Source organism: Meleagris gallopavo, chromosome 2 (genome assembly GCF_905368555.1).
Source record: "Meleagris gallopavo chromosome 2, MGAL_WU_HG_1.1, whole genome shotgun sequence".
Classification (NCBI taxonomy): Eukaryota; Metazoa; Chordata; class Aves; order Galliformes; family Phasianidae; genus Meleagris; species Meleagris gallopavo.
In genome coordinates, this window is record NC_139405.1 from 86157957 (window position 1) to 86173197 (window position 15241).

General features: G+C 37.6%; 1 protein-coding gene across 30 annotated transcripts in view; it reads left to right on the plus strand.

Annotated features, from left to right (window-relative positions):
- The window catches only part of DST (dystonin), a 297979-nt gene that overhangs the window by 140507 nt on the left and 142231 nt on the right, over window positions 1-15241 (plus strand). For all 30 annotated transcript variants that reach the window (XM_085217868.1, XM_085217869.1, XM_085217848.1 and 27 more), the window contains 5 exons: window positions 12799-12911; window positions 13028-13134; window positions 13501-13620; window positions 14295-14390; window positions 14470-14597. In XM_085217868.1, coding sequence (XP_085073994.1) covers window positions 12799-12911; window positions 13028-13134; window positions 13501-13620; window positions 14295-14390; window positions 14470-14597 — 564 coding nt within the window. The remainder of the gene's footprint in view (window positions 1-12798; window positions 12912-13027; window positions 13135-13500; window positions 13621-14294; window positions 14391-14469; window positions 14598-15241) is intronic.

Genomic DNA, 15241 nt, shown 5'->3' on the forward strand with positions numbered 1-15241 from the left:
TTGGAACGGTCTTTCCAAACAGTTGCCTGATATTTTTAACTGCAGTGTTTTATTCCAGAGAACAAAAATAAACTTAGCTTATGCTCATATTGGTAAGTAGGTTAAATACTAACAGAATGCACATATTTCTGACTGTGGCTCTCCATATGCTCAGTTTGTCTATTTTAGTAGCTCTCAGACTCCATTTTGCAGAGTAGAGGTGTTCTGAGAAGTTAGGCTGTATGTCTGCAAATGCTGCTGGCTGGCATGCTCCAGGGCAGAGAAGCTCCAGACACCAGCATGTGCAGTTGGAAAGCAGTCTGGCAGAAAATGACCCAGGAGTCCTGGTGGACACCAACTTGAATGTGAGCCAGCCACAGGCCTTGCTGCGATGAAAGGCTAATGGTATCCTGGTCTGCTTTAGGCAGCATTGCCAGCAAGTCAAGGGGGGTGATTTCTCCCCTCTAAACAGTACTGGTGAGGCCACGGAGCTGGGCTTCCCTGTACAAGAGAGACATGGGCATACTTGAGAGAGATGTATGAAGGATCACGAAAGTGATGAAAAACTGGAGCAACTCTCCTATGAGGAAAGTATAAGAGATCTGGGACTGTTCAGCTTAGAAGAGGTTCAGGGGGCCTCTTATCGATGTCTACAAATAGCTGAAGGGAGGGTGTAGAGGACAGAGCTAGGCTCTTTTCAGTAGTGCCGAGTGACAAGCGGCAATAGGCACAATCTGAAACAAGAGGTGCTGTCTGCCCATCAGGAAACACTTCTGTGCTGTGGGATGGCTGAGCACTGGCACAGGTTGCCTAGAGTCTGTAGAGTCTCCTCCTTGGAGATGTCCAAAAGCTGGACTTTGTTCTGGGTAACCTGCTTGGGCACAGGAGGTTTGGACAGGATGACCTTTTGAGCTCCCTTCTATCTATCTGTGCTGTGATTTTTTGGCCCAGACAGTGGTGTGGATGTGGTGTGGCCACCTCAGAGCATGCCTGTGGGTGTGGAGTGCTCCTGAGGAGCACGTGTGCCAGTCACAGTGCAACGTGGCAACTTCTCCTGTGCCAGGTATGCTGTGCTCATCAGAGATGCCTTTGCTTTATGAAAATACCGCACAGCTGCCCCACCCTGGGCCAGGAGGAATGCCAGCTTACAGCAAGAACTAAATGAATAAACAGGGATGGGGCTCCTCAGCAGGAATACTGCTGCCAGCCAGTCACAGGAGTCACAGAATCACTGAATCACCAAAGTTGGAAAAGACCTCCAAGATAATCCAGTACAACTATCCATCTACCATCAATATTTCCCCACTAAACCATGCCCCCAGTGCCACATCCAAACATATTTTTGAACACAAAGTTGTGCTCACAGCCTTTACACCATGGCTGATGGGTCTTTCCTGGATATGCTGTTCGGAGTGTGAACTATATGGGTCCAGTATGATCCTGCAAGTGGCTAGGAGATGTCACTGTCTAGTTCTAGACAACAGGGTATTGGAATAGCAGATTATAATTATAAATGAATGTATGCATGAGTTTCCAGTGAGTTTGCAATCTTCTTTAAATAATAGGAGAATAATGATATGAATGACAGAAATGAGGTGAAAAATGTTTTTATGTGAGATATTTGGCCTGTAATGTAACTAATATTTTTTCTCAGTAAAATGTGATTTGTGTAAGAAGGTTGCTCGTGTTTTCAGAAAGTTCCAGTTGTGCTTATAGGGAAGATGGAAGACTGCTCTTCTGAACTTCCGAAGAGTATGTAAAACGTAAAACCTCACTTTTAAAACATTCTGTAAGTGATTACAGAACGTTTATGTTACATTTGGATTTTGTGTTGAGGGACATGGTTTAGTGAGTACTAGTGGTGATAGGTGATAGTTGGACTGGGTGATCTTGGAGGTCTTATCCAATCTTGGTGATTCTGTGATTAAATGCCTGGGAAATTAATTGGGCTCCATGCGAGCTTCAAGAACGGGCTCTGAGAGCTCTGCTACAGGCCCTCAATTTTGCTTTTCATAGTTATTCCGTGTGAATATTTGTTTTTACACAGACATAACAAATATAATTATCAACCTAAAAAGTCAGTTTTATTACTAGACTTTATGATGCTTGTTAATTACACACTTTTATTTAAATATATCAGTTTTCAGACTTTTATTGAACTCCACATCTTTCTTTGAATGTGAGATCAAGTCCATTATGAAAGGTTACACATAAGCCCAGCATTTTCAAGAAAATTGTTCGTCTCATCTATTGAGTAACTAACCTCTTACAGCTTAATTTTTCATTTAAGACATGTTATTTGCTTCAGTGTGTTGTGTTGGAAGAAATGTGACTTCAGGCAGTTTAAAAAGTACGTGTTATTTCTTTCATGACATCATATCATACATAGCAAAAACCTGTAAGCCAGACTTCAAAGTTGGAGACTGACTTTAATCAGCACATAATGCCCAGATTTTCCCAGAGATATTGCCATATGTGTGCCTGGGTCTTAGTCTTGCATCTTTAGATAGTAGACTGTGCTTTAGGTAAATGTGCTTGATTTGTGTTTCCATTTTCTTATGCGTGTGCTTTTCTCCCAGGAAGAAGAAATGCTCATTTTGTAGAACTGTGTCCTGTTGTTAAAATGTATAGAAACAGTTGACATCTACAGATAATGAATGCTACTGCTATTTCATTAAGAGTTGTATACCGGATTGGAGCTAATAATCTTAATTACAGATCTACATTACACTTCAGAGACACATTTGTTTTAAAATAAAGGACTTTCTAATGAAAAATTACCAAGAGTGACATCAAAATAACAAGCTGCTTGTTCTTTTTTTTTTTTTAACCTCAAACATTCTTGAGCCATTGGTGCAGAAGAAATGCAGACAAATTCTGTTAAAAAGTCTCTGAAAGTAAAATAACAAACAGCAAAAGTAATAGCAGAATTATATAAGTCATATGCTTTCATGGCACCTATGTATACTTTGTTAACAGTGGTGGCTACCAGCACTCAGAAAACACACCCAATCATACTATCCATAATAATTTCAGTGACAATGTAGTACAGAGGTAGTAAGAGAAGATTTAACATCAGACACACACGGTATTTGAAAAGATGTGTACACTCCTTTCTATAGTTTGTTTTTACATTTTTAAATACTAGTCTCAGGTATTGAGTTTGTTTCAGTGGATTCAGGCCGTTCAGTCTGACTTTGTGTGACGTGGAGCTGCATGGCTTGTGGCGACATATTGCATGTGAGGATACACATTGACACAGCCAGGGTCATGCTGCAGGAATGACCAGCAATTAAAGAGTCCTTGGGGGCCTTGGGCCCTTGATCCAGTCTTCTTTATGCTGTGAGCGCAGATCTGTCCGGTTATGTCTGCACTTCCACTCTTAGATGAGTTTCAACAACCATACAAAACAAAGAGGCAATGTTTAGGAAAAAAGGTGTGAATAAACTAAATTCTTAAAACTAGGGCTGGCAGCAATTTGATAAACAAATTGGACAGTAGTACGCATGTGAGGGGCTTGAGACAATAAAATAAGTGAGGTTATTTCATATAATTCTATACAAAAGCTTGCTGAGACCATGTGAATACTGCAGTGTACAAATTTGAGCACTACATAACAAGAAAGCAAAATATCAGAAATGTTCCAAGAGAAGAAAGTGATAATAAATAGTTCAAAGAGATGCATTTTGAGCAGAAGTTAAAATAACAGTGTCTGTGTTAGAAGAAAAACGTGCATGGGGCCAGATAACATGCATCCCAGATCCTGAAGGAAGTGGTCAGTGTGGTTGCTAAGCCACTCTCTAAAATGTTGCAACTATCAAGTGAAGTTCCTTGTGACCGAAAAAGGGAAATGTTCCTCCCATTTGTAAGAAAAGGAGAAGGGAGGACTCGGGAACTACAGGCTTGTGAGCTTCATGTCTGTGCCTGGGAAGATCATGATGCAAATCCTCCTGGAAGCTGTGTTAAGGCACATGCAAGATGAGGAGGTGATCTGAGACAGCCAGCATGACATCACCAAGGGCAGATTTTGTTTACCAGTATGGTGGCCTTCTATGATGGAGTAGTAGCATCAATAGACTAAGGGAGAGTTACTGATGCTGTCTATCTGGACTTCTGTAAGGCCTTTGACATGATCCCACACAACATCCTTATCTCTAAATTGAAGAGAGAGGGATTTGAGAGGACACCATGCAGTGGATAAGCAATTAGCAGGAAGACTTCAAGACGGAGGGTTGTGGTCAATATATCTGTGTCTAGGTGGAGGCCAGTGAGGAGTGGTGTCCCTCAGGGGTCCATCTTACGATGAGTGCTGGAGCACCTTTCTTGTGAAGGCAGACTGAGGGAGTTGGTATTGTTCACCCTGGAGAAGAGAAGGCTCTGGGGAGACCTGATTACTGCCTTCTAGTACTTAAAGGGAGCTTTTAAACAGGAGGTAGACTGACCTTTTACGTGGTCTGATAGTAATAGGACAAAGGGGAATGTCTTTAAATTAGAAAAGGAGAGATTTAGATTAGATATTAGGGAGACATTCATTACTATTTCAGCCTTACGCAGGACAGCATGACATATACATATAGCTGAGTGAATGCTGAGCTCCTGGATGGCAGTGTTTATGGGATCCCTTTGATGTTAAAACATGTTGCAGGCGATCAGGTACAGACATGAATACATTCCTTAAGGGGAGGGACAGGGCTACCTCAATTTACAGTAACATGTTGAGCCCTGTGGGGAATGAATGAATGCAAAAGAAAACCTTAAAATGCTAGGGGATATGTTTTAAATAAAGAGATGAGTTGCATCTGCTAGTTTTGGCTTGCTGTTTTGTAACTTGTAATTTATTATTACCCAGCCTTAACAAAAAGAAAATGTCAGTTTGGTTGTGTTCTCCACTCTATCGTTGCTCAGAAATGTGTATGTTACTGTTTTCAAGGGTTTTTGTTGTGTAAAAGAAACTAATTTGCCATTAAGATGTAGCAATTTGGGAAAATATAAACAGTGTTTAGGATAATTAAAAATACTGACAAACAGACATTTGTGTAATGTGGTTTGCCTGAGTATGCAAATAGCTTTTGATTTTCGAAATATCGAGTAACCTCAGCTACAGTGTAGTTGGAGGCACTCTGAAAAATTGTGATGTCTCTTGGTACAGGCTGTATTAAAATAGTACTGGAAGCTGGCTTACAATTTTAATGTCTTGTGATGTTTTGTTTAGCCTTTGTGGGTTCCAGATGAGAAGCTTCCAGACATTTGAAATGGTTATTTTCAGATCTGGACTTAAAATGATCCTTCTATATGTTGTGCTGGATCCTACTGCAAAGTAGCAGCTGAATGAAAGATAACAGTTTTCTTTTTTTGCAGTAACTGATAAGAAAAAAGGTCATACTGGGATGAAATCAGAGCTTTTATTTTGGCAAAATGGAAGTAAACTGGGAAAAAAAAAAAAAAAAAAAAAGCTTTGGATTGAAAGGCTAGCTTTTCACACAAGTTTCACATGTCTTTTGCTCTTAGATCATCAGTAAAGACCAGAACACCTTAGGGTGTCAGAAACCTTTGTCCAAAAGTGCCTGGTGTCTGAGCATTGATGGGGTGGTATGTAATTAGGTAGATAAATAAGATAAACAGGGAGAAGTCTTGGTCTTCTGGCAATGCATTTGACACATCTGTGATACGTGAAGGAACGCTTGCTTCCAAGGCAGGGTGGCACAAGGATCCTTTGGGAAATCTGGTTTTGATCTTCTTGTGTTACCCCCCCTCCCTCCCCTCTTCCCTGTTGACAACGTTAATCCCACTGGCAAGCTAGGGCATTCCAGTAGTGACTGCCTGGACTTGGAAGGAGTTTTCTCACCGAGCAGAGCAGAAAAATCATTTAGTTAGATTTCTTCATTGACTTTTTGATATTCAGACACTCCAAGGAAAAGCATGTGATTTATGGTTATTTCTGCAGATCACAAAGTGTGGGTTGAGGTTAACGAATATGAGCCTTTTCCTATTTAAATTTAATCATAGGGAAAAGATTTGGCAAACTTGTATAGCATTACTATTTCTAAAATGATATTATCTCATATTACAAAGAGAATGTAAAATCTGATTTTAAAGCTAGTGAAAGGATGGAATGAGATCCCTTCTGGTTTCATTCATGCAAATAGCAAGGTTGAAAGCCTTGTCACAAACCTCCTGCCAAGTTGTGATTAGGTTCTGTTAGCTTTTTGCTAAAGCTGAATTTCACAATTAACTAGTAGGACTTGGATCTTACAATGTTTCATTTGTGTCTTTATCTAAATCAGTTTATATGACAAGTTACAGGTAAGGTTTTGCTGTGCTAACAAAGGTGGGGCACGAGGATTCAATCTGGCTTTTAATACTCACGCAGAATAGAAGGAATAATCTGATTAGCCGTACATATGGTTAGAGGCTAAATAAATAAGTAAGGAAAAATACCCCTCAAATACCCTTAATTCTAGTGCAGCTAAAACATTATTTTTCTATTGGAAATCTTTATAGTGCATAGTGAGATGTCTGAGGAATACTCCAGAAATGTACCTGTAGCATGCCCTTGTCACAGTACTTGCAGGTCATGTCAATAGAAATATATTATATAATATTGTATATTATATAATAGAAACATTTTTTCAGAATGATTCATCATGTCTGAAAACTTACAGCAAAAATCAAGAAAAAGATACATAAAGTAGGGAGGAGCAGTCCAGATCACTTGAGAGTTTTTCAGCTCTTGAGGGAATAAAAAGACATGATTGTTCATCTCTGGAGAGGCATTGAATGACATCTGTGGAGGCGCATAAAACAATGAACACTACAAGCATTCCTGTCCCACTGACACAAGAGATGACAAAAAAAATACGTGTGCAAGTCATAATGATGATGTGAAATACATCAGCACAGTGCGTTATTGAACGGTGACCTTAAAAAAAAGAAAATTGTTGAATAGTTGAGCAAACACTATGCAGGCCTCTACACAAAGACCACACCGTTTGGTTTATCATAGTTATGAGAAAACTTCTATAATGGGTGTTGTTGGGTAGAAAATCGTTTGCCTTTTATCCTGAATTCTCAAATGTTGCCTAACTGAGGTGGTAACGCTGCTCAGCTTGTCTCGGTGGTTTCATCCTGAGGGGTAATTTTTTTGTCACCTTGCCCTGTGTCAGTTGAAGATGCAGTTGATATTTATTGTTGAACAGTCATGTTTTGGTCTCGCACTTGAGATGACATTAAATATTTGCCATATTTCCCCTCCTCAGTGTGATATTTGTGAAGAATAATGGAATGTTTATGAAAATCACTTAAAAATGGTTGTGTGTATTGAAGGACTTTGTGAAGTACTTTTCGCCTGTCTTCCCCTTTAAACTTCCAGTGAAATGCTAAAAGATGCACTATCAAACAAGACATATTATGTATCTATTGACTTTTATTGGAAAACTTGTGGTAGCTTTTTTACTTCATTTTGTGTTAGATGAATGAGAAAGTCTTCAAGAAGTACTAGGCAAATCTTCACTAATCATTATCAAGTTCCTTAGAGTTTATCTATGTGTTTAAAATGCATAGCCAGGCTTTTTATTTCTCATGTTTTTGAGATATGTCAGTCTTAAAACATACATGTTTAGTGAAGCATAACATTTCATGAGAGATAAGCAATTCTCTAAACTATTCCTTTGAATTAGCACTCCGGTTCTAGAGAGCTTGCTGAATAGGTTGTATTGAGTATGTTGACCACTGACTACAGTGAAATGCATGTGGACAATTGAGTTTAGACAATTAAATTTAGGTGTCTGGTTCTGGAGCTGAGTATCAGTCCTTGTCTCATGTATATCTACATACATATGTAAGGGAGATCTTGTGGTCTCTGAGGGAAGTATAAAAGCTGGATGTCTTCCAGTCTTGCTCTTTCTGAGTGAATCTGTTAAACTTTAAACTAAGCAAAACCTATCCCCATAGGAATTACAGTTTGCAGTTATTTATACCATGAATGTTCAAGGCTGACTAATGAAGTTAAAACATAGCTGCACATTATTCTGCACAAGCCTTCTTTTCTGGACAACTTCATTTAACAGTTGTAACTATAGATTAAGTGTCCTTGCACTGTTTCCTCTGAAGGACAGATGCAGCTGGTTCTTAGTTTAGAGACTATCATCCATAGATGTTTATGTTCTATATTCTAGCTAACCTAACAAATAGGTTAAATGGTAGGACTTAGCATATAGACTCATCTGCAGAGTTCCTGGGAAAGTAACAGGAGGTGTGCCAAGAGAAGTTGAGCTAAAATTTATAGTTGTTTTACATACATTACTTATCTCTGATTCCATTGTTTGCAATCTTTCTGCTGTGAGTCAAAATCTCTAGGACAGGTGGTGTGTAGTGTTGCTCTGTTTTGAAATATCCTATCTGATTCAGGAGTCCCTCTGATCTTAAGATGTTTTTTTAATGGTTACGGCATGGGATTTGATTAGTTTTCATAGTTCCCATCCTGAAAGTAGCACAGCTTTTACTGACATGTGTCCTTTTCAGTTGTCTGTGAACAGCAAAGCAAAGAATTCATTTATATTTTATAGGCATTTCCTAATTACAGCAGTAGAGAAGCTAAGTAAATACAGGGACACGCACACTTCACTCTGCATCTTCAGTCATGTTTTCTCTGTCAGTTCTGCTTGAAACTCGCTGTATTAATTTCTGTGCTCAATAAACCAAGAATGAAATATCTTTTAATTTTGGGTATTACTCAGACACCATCAAAAGTTTTGATTGAAACAGACAAGTGCAGATAAAACAGTTTAGATTGTTCATATAAAGAACTTCAGGATTGTTGGTAACCTTCTTGAACTGATTAACAGCTTCTTAATGTAGTATGGTACTCATATATACATTTTAATAAATTTGGTTTAATAAACATTACTATAACTTGGGCAGTTGTCATTGGGGAACAGTGAAGAGAAGGATGTTGTCTTTTCATCATTGATTGGTAACAGAAAAGTTCCATTAATTATCTTTTCCTGCTGTTTTCATGAAATATCAGATCTGATTTATATCTGACCTATTGTTTTAATGGACAAATACTGTGTTTTCTAGCTTGGACTTTGAAATATTTTACTATTTACTAGGTATTAGGCTTTGGCTATGGAGAAATCTATGTGTGCCCAACTTTCTTATGCATTACAAATTTCAAGGAGTGTTTGCAGACTAGAAAGCTTATATGAGGGCTCTTTCATTTAAAAAAATAAATAAATAAATAAAGCCAACAACAAACAAACCCAAACATGATGTTTGGTTTCTTTATGTTGCTATGCAGATATTGTTCACTTCTCTTTGTGATGCTGTGTATTTAAATGTTTTCTTGAATTGTTTATGATTTTGTCTGTTTCCTACTTGAAATTGTATTAATCAGATCTTTTTTTCTCTCTTCCAATACAAATTATGTCTAATTTCTAGCACCTACTTTAGGACCTGGAATACAGACACTAATCATTTTATCAGTTAGGTGATTAATGACTCGCTATGGAGAAGCCAAGCACCTTGGCTGAGGTGTGGCCATAGCAGAAGCATCTCTTTTGCATGGAATGTTCCAACTCTCCTTGTGTTTGGGATGTTTATGTGTGATTTTTGATGGCAAGAACCCAGCCCACTGCTGTAAGATGACTCACAATATTAAGACAGAAGGTAGAGTCATCGACTTATACTTGAAATGGATTTTGTTGGTTCTTAACTGTGTAGAAAACCACTTAACAATACTATGAAATTAATATAAAATGAAGTTATAATAAATGATAAGTAACAATCATCTACAAACCTTTCATCTCTTTAGCCTTAAAAAGGAAAACGTTTGCCTTGATGGATGATACTTTAAAATCTGATATTTGCTACTGTTAATTATATTTGCCAACTAATTAAATGGTATCAGAAGGATATTCATCCTAGTTGCAATTTAAGCAGTTAGTAGTATTTCAGAATTCACCTGAGAAATGAAATATTGAGGATACTGGAAAATATTTGTGAGGCTGCAGAATACAGCTCTACAGAGCTGCATTCACAGTGCACAGCCCATGCTCAGTAACACAGAGCTCCCTTGATCCGTAGAGCAGGATGGTCGGCAGTGAGCACAGCGCAAGGAATCCCTGTGAGCATGCTGAATTACAGATTCCTTTGGGCTGAGTTAGCGGGCAGGTCCATGCAGGCTTCTAGCAGAAAAGCAATTTTTGGTATTTATAATCATGAGAAAACTTTCTTAAACAAAGTGAACAACATGGCATTTTTTGATTTCATAAGTCATTTTTCTGGTTGTATTTTCTAGGGCTAAGAATAAGTTATTATTTTTTTTTTTTCTTCTGAAACACACTCCTTGTTCCTGTGGTTTTGCAGTGTATCCCTCTGTTATTCTGAAAGGAGAAAGGATATCCTGCAGAGGGAGGAGGCCCCAGGCCCTGTGCAGTGTGCACTTTGTTTGGGAAGTACCATGCGCTTTTGCATGGAAGTCATAATACCTGTCTTCTCCATTTTGTAAGCCAGCAGTGGGGTTGTTCTCAATCATCTGTTGAGCTTTGTTTCAAAGCAGTCCAAGACAAACACCACTAAGACAGACAAACACTGTCTTCTGTGGTATTTTCTGGCAGATCAAGGCTTTACACAAATACAGACTAGTTAATCTAGGTTGAAATGCTATGTATTATGTGTGTAATTAATTCAGGATAGAGTGGTGTTCATTACAAGTTACCATTGTTCTTTAAGGGGAACTGGAATAACCCTGACTGGACAGAAGTGCAGGGATGGGAAGTTGTTTTAAGTGAGTGTTGTGAAGTTTTTCTGAAGCCAAAGCAGCTATGCAGTAAGATTTATTGTGCATCCTATGACAGCTGTTATTTTTATTGGAATTTACCTATTTTGCAGTGAGAAAAGCCTTAGTTATTCATCTAATTGGAAGCTTTATTCCAAAGGAGTTAATAATGTTAGTTGATCTGCAGTTTGCAGCTTGTTTCTGGGAACAGACAATGCTATTTCAAAAACTTGTCCCTTCTTGTTCTGATAGTTGGCAATTGAACAGGCAGCATATATGATCCCTGGGTCATTTTTACCCAGCATGAAACAAATGTAAAGAAAGCAGGTTAAAAAAAAAAAAAAGCAAACTATGTACACTTATAGAAACCTGCTTCTCTCATCAAAACTGCACTGTGAAAGTAACGTTTATTGTTCATACATCTCTGTTAATGTGGCTGAAACAGGAGACTGGACTGCTCCATTTTCTTTTCAACTGTTGTCTTTTATTTTTCTTGGCTTCTCTGTACTGATAAGTTTGACAGAGAATGTTGTTTTCTTTGCACTGTTTTCACTGCAAAGAAATTCAAAGAACGATGGCATGAGCCTTGATCATGCTCCCACCAAACATATTGAAAGTAGAAACTCCCTCTGGCTTAGAAGAATTATGTTTCTTTTTACACTGCTGAGGTTTTGTTCTTAATTACATGTTCTTTCAAAAAAGGATAGATGCAGCTTTACGATCAGCCTATAGACTGATCTAAAGAGCACAACAGAACAGGAACAATTCTAGACAACTGGAAAGAAATACATTTCTATTAACAGTATTCATATACTTAATTCAAGGACAAAATTGTATTGAGTATTCTAAAGCAAGAGAATCTGGTAAGATATATTAGTTTTTTAAAGTGTGATACTTTTAACAAGTTTCTTTCTCTCTTCCTTTTCAATTATTTAAAGCTTCTGCTAGGTAAAACTAGGAAAGCAGTGAATTATTCACTAAATCTTTGACATTTCTTTTGTTTGTTTTGTTTTGAGGGTTTGTTTTATTCCATTGTGGGTCTAGTTTTCTGTATCTTATGATTTCAAAACCAAAGTTTTCAGGCTTTTGTGACTCTAGCTGACTTCAATGGGATGAGGTTTTCGCTCAGTGTCTTTCAAAAGATCTTTCTTTCTTTCAGTTGTTATGGCTGACAGGATTCCTGGGAGTGCAGGAAGCAGACAGTAACATAGCATGTGTTGAGAACCACAAGATCTAAAAACCTGACACCACATAGCAAACCTAAAAGCTAATATTCATTTTTAGTTTGATTTAATGTGAAGTTTTGCATTAATTTAAAATTTGTAGTGTTGGTACGTGATAACATTTATGGACCTTAAAACTGTTTAGAGGTGAGTTTTGCTTAGTATGTGTATTCCTTTAGAAGAGGAGTATTATGACTGGCTGTGAAGTTTAGAAAGAGGAATGTTGAAAGTGTTAAAGGGCTGAGGGTTGTCTGCAGGAGAACTAGCAGCAGCATTTATCTGAAAGCAGGGCTTTGATGCAAATTTGAACAGACTTCTTTAATGCCCAGGAAGAATACTTGTCTGCTAGGTTCGAGTGATGTTACTGCGACTGACCTTATTTCCATATGGATTCTGATGTGCACTGAAGAGTTTGATGCAGAACAACTATAAACTTGTAAAGGTGTTAGAAATGACCTTCCCCACATCAATGAGTCCCAAGAGAAAAGTGAACTTAGCCTCTGCAAGGGCAGTAGAAAGGACAAGGCAAGAAAATGCAATGGCAATGCATACAAATAAATAAGAACATAGAGGTATGTAAAAAGGGTAGTTAGAAACTTCAGCTGGTAGGTGGAAGGAAGAACTGACAAGGCTGAAGTTGCCTGCTGCTTGTGTTTATCACTTAGCCCTGACTTCTGCCTGTTCACATCTTTTTAATGAAATCCTTTTTGTTATGAAAACTGTGTTGCTGAATCCTTCTGTGTCCTTGGATTGAGTTACTAATGGTGTGGTGATTTAAGGGTTGTAATCAAGTGTTATTTTTTTTTTTTTCTTTGGCAGGCCGGACCTGATAGACATGAATACCGTTGCTGTTCAAAGCAACCTTGCAAATTTAGAACATGCTTTTTTTGTAGCAGAAAAACTTGGTGTTGCCAGACTTCTGGATCCTGAAGGTAAGACAGCTACAAAAGGCTTTGTTGCAAAAACCCCATCCAGATAGCTGCTTGTTGCAAATTTGTGGGCATCCTTACAACTGTGTGATAAAGCACTGTTCTGTCTTGCTCTCTAGATGTTGATGTTTCCTCACCTGATGAGAAATCAGTAATAACTTATGTGTCATCACTTTATGATGCATTTCCCAAAGTACCAGAAGGTGGTGAAGGCATCAGTGCAAATGTAAGTCGGAGAAAAAAACTTGGGCAGCTGTGTGGTCATTCTTGGTTTCAGCTCCTGAGTTACAGCTTGTTCCATGCTCTTAATTTTCAGTCATGCAGTTAGACTGGTAAATTGTGCCTCCAGTTCTTTTGCAGACTAGAAAATGTTGTGTTTTCACTTGAAATATTTGGTACTAACACTGAACAGGGCAAATGATATACTTGGAAACCTTAGGTGAATTATAATAGGCATGTAAATATTTCAGAGCTGCATGGTCTAGAAATCTCTTTTCTGTGTCTATGAAGTCCTCAGGCTTCAAAGGTAAAACAAAAGCAAAGCTGTCAGGTGATTTTCTTCTGATCTATAGTCTGTGTTGTGCTTTGGTAGGATGTTGAAGTCAAATGGGTTGAATATCAGAATATGGTGAACTACCTCATGCAGTGGATCAGGCACCATGTCACAATAATGTCTGACAGAACATTTCCCAACAATCCTGTGGAGCTGAAGGTGAGATGTGGCATCTTAAACTCCTTATTGGAATGAAACTTCATCATACTTGCTCAAAACATGCTCAAACAAACGAAATGTTTGTTGATTTATACAATCAAATCAACTGTAGAACAGAAGCATCGTATCAATATAGGCTTTTATTAAATAGTTTTAAGGTGATCTTTGGTGGCTTTCTGACATGCAACTTAAAAACATTAGAGATGGGATAAGGTGGGTTTATAGATATATTTTATAAATCATTCTTAAGAGTTCTTTATATAGTTTAGTGAGCTAGATTTAATTCTTCTGAAAGAGAAAGGAAAATGTTATCACTCGTTCCTCACAGAATATTTTGGATAATCCAGAATAAAAAGAAATGATATAGGTGTTGTGCAAATTCCATCAGTTGAACCACATTTTAACAGTAGAGCAGTTGTTTGGGTTTTCTTGAAGATGCCGTGTTAAGACTCATTTGAAAATCTAATTGAAAAGTAAAAGAATTACATTGCTGACATATAAATGATTAAAAGCAGATCTTCAGCTTGTTGCTGATGATTTTTAACACAACTTAAGCAAAAAAAAAAAAAAAAGAACATAAGCTTACAAGGATTGTTAGAAGAAGGTTTAGGGAGTAAGGTTATATTCTCTGTGTTTGCTGTAAATAAAAGGTTTTTTTTTGTTTGTTTCTGCAGGCACTTTATAATCAATATTTACAGTTTAAAGAAACAGAAATTCCACCTAAGGAGACAGATAAATTGAAAATTAAACGTCTATATAAACTGCTGGAGGTAAGTTTTAACATGCATTGAAATAAATAAATGTTCTCTTTTGGTAGCTTAAAATAACAAATATGTCTGAATTTTTAAGGTCTGGATAGAATTTGGACGCATCAAACTTCCTCAAGGCTATCATCCAAATGATATAGAAAAAGAATGGGGAAAGCTTATTATTGCCATGCTGGAAAGAGAGAAGACTCTTCGGCCTGAAGTGGAGAGGTATGCTAGTAAATGATTGTCAGTATTGGTTAATATATTTTATGTTCTTTTTCCCATAAATTTTTTCTTCCATGGTAACATCCCTGTTATTTTTCAATTTCTGTTGAATAATTCTGCTCATATTAAAGCCTGAATTTCTCTGTCTGCTTTATAGAAGCAGGTCCAGGTGAAAATACCTTGGATAGTGTCAGAAATTCTTAGAGAATAGTCTCTGTGTCTCAGAGATCACGGGATTTAAATACCACATTTCTTCTGGTGCAGATGGTCAGAGCAAGGTTGATACTTCATTGCCTTACTTGGAGTCTTTTTCATATGAACAACACCCTCATCCTTCACATAAAATGTAAATTTTACTTGATGCACCACGTAGTGACTCATGTCTAGTTCTGCTAATTTTTTAAAGTTGATTGATTGTACTCAAAAGTGCTCAAAGTGTTTTGATGTGCAAAATGCATTGGAATCTTCCGTGGTAGTAGAACTGATGATGCTGTTTTGTACATCACTAATAATATACCAAACACACTTAAAATCTTAACACAGCCCTATTAGAACATCTAAAGTTTTTAAAGGTGCATCTTTTGATTTCAGTGCTAGGAACAGACTACCATTCATTAATTAAAATCCCTCCTTTTTAAAACAAACAA